This window comes from Dendropsophus ebraccatus, chromosome 3 (assembly GCF_027789765.1).
Source record: "Dendropsophus ebraccatus isolate aDenEbr1 chromosome 3, aDenEbr1.pat, whole genome shotgun sequence".
NCBI lineage: Eukaryota > Metazoa > Chordata > Amphibia > Anura > Hylidae > Dendropsophus > Dendropsophus ebraccatus.
Window position 1 is genome coordinate 95716237 of NC_091456.1, and position 4662 is coordinate 95720898.

Genomic DNA, 4662 nt, shown 5'->3' on the forward strand with positions numbered 1-4662 from the left:
CATATAGGTGTGGAAATGAATTGCTATGTGGGCACAGGACAAGCCTCCAAAAGGACAGAGTGCCCTTTTGAGGCCGGAATGCCCTTTTGAGCCCTCATGCTACACGGACCTCACTGGTGACCGGCACATAGGTAGGGTTAAAAGAGAAAAATAAATTAGACATGCACGGAGTTGGCTGACAGTTGCAGACATTCTCAGGAAAATAAATAGAAAAATGCCCAAGCAAAAGGACGCCATTACAGAAACTACACCACCCAAGAAATGTATTTAGGAGGTGTAGGGTGCAAAAGCATTTCAAAAATTTATTTTCCTGGACTGAATGTGCTGCAGTAGTTGAAAATTAGAAATGCCAATTTTCACACTGCTCAACTGTAAGGCCAGTATGACTCTCCACGTCGGCATTTGATGCCGTCATGGAAAGTCTGCCCTCCACTAAAGGGCCAGTTCACACTGAGTAAACACGGCGTTATTCCGTGGCGGACCTCTCCGCCGTGCTCAGTGTGCTGCTGTAAGTGAATGAGAGGGTGCTCGCTGGTCCGCTCCCTGTCCTCTCCGCTCAAACTAGCGTGCGTCCTCTCATTCACTTACAGGAGCACACTGAGCACGGTGGGATTTACACCGTGTTTACTCATTGTGAACTGGCCCTAAGGGTGCGTTCACACCGAGCAATAACGTTGGAATTCCACCTGCCCCAGTGTAAACCAGTGTGTCTATGGGAGGGCTTGCACGCCTCCGCTCAAAGAACTCACATGTAAATTCTTTGAGCGGAGACGCACGAGCCCTCCCATACTAACACTGTTTGAGACTGAGACAAGTGGAGCTCTGCTTTGGAATTCCCCCGATTTTGCTCAGTGTGATCATGCCCTAATTATGCCGTGTATGTCCCTTCTAGAAAAAAAAAATCTAAATCTGGCTCTAATTATAAGCCTGCAAATACAATGGGCCTTGGGAGCCCATGTGTATTTGAGGTCTAAATTAGGAGATAGGCACGGCATTGGCTGACAGTTGAAACATAGAAGCTCAACTGTCAGGCCAGTATGATTTTCCACATCGGCATGTGATGCCGACATGGAAAGTCTGCCCTCCACTAATTATGCCGTGTATTGGTCTATTTACACAGAAAGATTATCTGACAGATTATCTGCCAAAGATTTGAAGCCAAAGCCAGGAATGGATTTGAAAGAGGAGAAATCTCAGACTTTCCTTTATGACCTGATCTCTGTTTATAGTCTGATTCCAAAGCTGGAAACAGACTATAAACAGAGATCAGGTCATAAAGGAAAGCCTGAGATTTCTCCTCTTTCAAATCCATTCCTGGCTTTGGCTTCAAATCTTTGGCAGATAATCTTTCCGTGTATATGGACCCTATGTCCCCTATATAAAAAAATAAATAAATAAAAATAAACCCTACATGTGGCCAGTAGAGATGAGCGAACTTTTCGGACTTATGGTCCAATGGCATCATTGCTCTCTCGTCATGCTTGTGATTCCGGCCGCATAGTTCCGCTCACGGGAATATGTGGCCAGGATATTCCAGGCAATCCATGTAGAATTCCCTGGAATATCCTGCCCGCATATTCGCGGGAGCACAACTATGCAGCCGGGATCACAGGCATGACGAGAGAGCGACCAAAAGTCCGACGGTCCGCTCATCTTTAGTGGCCAGTGACTCGAATTGGAAAGGACAAATTTGGGAATTTTGAAGATTGGCAATTAATACTCCATAGACGTATGGTACGTCTTGAAGCATTCTTTCATGCAGAGGCCAGGTTTATCAGGACAGGTATCACACTGATAACACGTGTCCTTTCTAAACCCCTTTTTGTAGCACACACGACACTTTTTCTGGCTTTTGCCCTTCTTGCCAGTGTGAGGGACTTCGCCAGGAAAGTGCTGTCCTGGCACGATACGGGGACCTCCAGTTGCAGCTGCAGAAGTACTAGGCCCTCCTCCTTCTCCTCCACAAAAAATCAGGGCCTTGACAACTGCCTCCTGAAACTGGAGGTATTTCCCAGGGTGGCCGGCACAACGGTAAAGTACAAACGCGTTGTACATTGCCGTTTGGACCATGTGCACGGCTAACTTCTTGTACCAGATGTTTGTTTTTCGCAGAGCACTATATGGCTTGAGGACTTGATCTGAAAGATCAACTCCTCCCATATACCGATTGTAGTCCAAAATACAATCGGGTTTGAGTGCTACTGCGGTGGTACCGCGGACAGGAACAGGGGTCGTGCCAGGACCATGGATAGTAGTCAAAATAAGGACATCGCGTTTGTCCTTATATTTGACTAATAACATGTTGTCGCTACAATGGGCCTTGAAGACACCCCGTCGCAGTACTTCTGCCACAGGGTGACTCGGGAGACCTCTCTGGTTTTTCCTCACAGTGCCGCAAGCTACAGTAGCTCGGGTACTGAGGGATTTGAAAAGAGGGAGACTGGTATAAAAGTTATCCACGTAGAGGTGGTAACCTTTATCCAGTAGTGGGAACATCAGTTCCCACACAAGCTTCCCACTAACTCCCAGAGTGGGCGGACATTCTGGAGGTTGGATGTGGGTGTCCCTCCCTTCATAAACTCTAAATCTGTGAGTGTACCCTGAGGTACTCTCACAGAGTTTGTAGAGTTTGATGCCGTACCTTGCCCTCTTACTTGGAAGGTACTGGCGAAATTGGACTCTCCCCTTGAAGCTGACAAGGGATTCGTCAATGGAGATATATTTCCCTGGGATATATACCTCCGAAAATTTGGCCGCGAGATGATCAATGACCGGCCTAATTTTGTATAGGCGGTCGTAAGAGGGATCATCTCGGGGGGGGCACCTAGCATTATCGTTGTAATGCAGGAATTTAAGGATGGCCTCAAAGCGATGCCTTGTCATGGCCATCCGGTGTATTGGAGTGTTATATAAAATATCCACACTCCAATACTGCCTAATTCGGGGTTTTTTAACTAGCCCCATGTGCAGCAGAAGACCCCAAAACGTGGTCATTTCTGCTGCATCAACTGGGGTCCAGCTGTGGGATCCCGAAAAAAAAGAGGAGACGGGGTGCTGAGCCAGAAACTGCTGGGCGTACAAATTAGTTTGTACGACCATCAGACTTATCAGTTCTTCACTGAAAAAGAGTTTAAAAAAGTCTATTTCAGTGAAGCCTGAGGGGTCAAATTGGATTCCCGATTGTCCCACAAAATCAGGAATCTGTGGCTCAAAATTGGGGGGGGCTGGGGTCCAGATGGGCTCACTTGTATGGGGGGCTGCGGTGAAGATGGGAGCACTGGGGTGGAGATCGGGGGAGGCTGCCCGAGGCGTTCGCCTTGGACGCCTTCGGCGCCTTGGGGTCTCATCATCACTAAATGATGAACAGGAGGAGGAGGAGGAGGAAGTCGAAACAAGGAAAGTAGGATCTTCCTCTTCTCCCTCACTCGCTGTTTCGGTGTCAGAGGCAATAAGAGCATATGCCTCTTCAGCCGAAAAAAGGCGTTGGGACATTTTTTTTTTAAGATTTAGATATGGGGGGTTATGTAAATCAGTAAACTTTATTTGTGTAGTGTGTGTGTTTTTTACACTTTTAACTTTTCAGATGAAAAGAAACTGTGCCCACTTGTTGCTGATCAGTGATTAGTCACTGATCAGAACAAGAGAGACAGGGGGGATGGCAGAGGGGTGGGCAGGTGTGGGGGTGGGTGGCGGAGGAACTGTCTGAGTGGGCAGAGAGTCAGGGGGAGAGGCTGGCACAGGGGTGGGCAGGTGAGGTGGCCTGGTGAGGGGGAGGGTGGCAGAGAAACGGTCTGAGTGGGCAAAGAGACTCAGGGGGAGAGGTTGGCACAGGGGTGGGAAAGTGAGGTGGGCAGGTGAGGGGGCGGCACGGAGGAACGGTCTGAGGGGGGCAAAGAGAGGCAGGGGGACCGCTAGCAGCACAGAGGATGCTGCTAGCAGGATCTCCCTGCACACACTATGCCACCGACAGACGCAACAGCACAGGCGGCACGGAGCGGCGCAGGGGGAATCACAAAAAAAGGGGAGGAGGTGAGGGCGGATGGCACAAGGGAGGAGGTGAGGGTGGATGGCACAAGGCAGGAGGTGGGGGCTGATGGCACAAGGGAGGAGGTGAGGGTGGATGGCACAAGGGAGGAGGTGGGGGCTGATGGCACAAGGGAGGAGGTGGGGGCTGATGGCACAAGGGAGGAGGTGGGGGTGGAATGCACAAGGGAGGAGGTGAGGGTGGATGGCACAAGGGAGGAGGTGAGGGTGGATGGCACAAGGCAGGAGGTGGGGGCTGATGGCACAAGGGAGGAGGTGGGGGCTGATGGCACAAGGGAGGAGGTGGGGGCTGATGGCACAAGGGAGGAGGTGAGGGCGGATGGCACAAGGGAGGAGGTGAGGGCGGATGGCACAAGGCAGGAGGTGGGGGCTGATGGCACAAGGGAGGAGGTGGGGGTGGATGGCACAAGGGAGGAGGTGAGGGTGGATGGCACAAGGGAGGAGGTGAGGGTGGATGGCACAAGGCAGGAGGTGGGGGCTGATGGCACAAGGGAGGAGGTGGGGGCTGATGGCACAAGGGAGGAGGTGAGGGTGGATGGCACAAGGGAGGAGGTGAGGGTGGATGGCACAAGGGAGGAGGTGGGGGCTGATGGCACAAGGGAGGAGGTGGGGGCTGAT

The 4662-nt window shown here is 51.1% G+C and overlaps 1 protein-coding gene across 1 annotated transcript; it reads right to left on the reverse strand.

The window, feature by feature from the left end:
* Positions 1–1713: 1713 nt before the first annotated feature.
* Positions 1714–3492, reverse strand: LOC138786522 (piggyBac transposable element-derived protein 4-like). The gene has a single exon (XM_069963503.1). The coding sequence runs from the start codon at positions 3490–3492 to the stop codon at positions 1714–1716; it is 1779 nt and encodes a 592-aa protein (XP_069819604.1).
* Positions 3493–4662: the final 1170 nt, after the last annotated feature.

Excerpts from the sequence above, each read along its gene's own strand:
- LOC138786522 (XM_069963503.1), bottom strand. The coding sequence starts at position 3,492 with ATGTCCCAACGCCTTTTTTCGGCTGAAGAGGCATATGCTCTTATTGCC.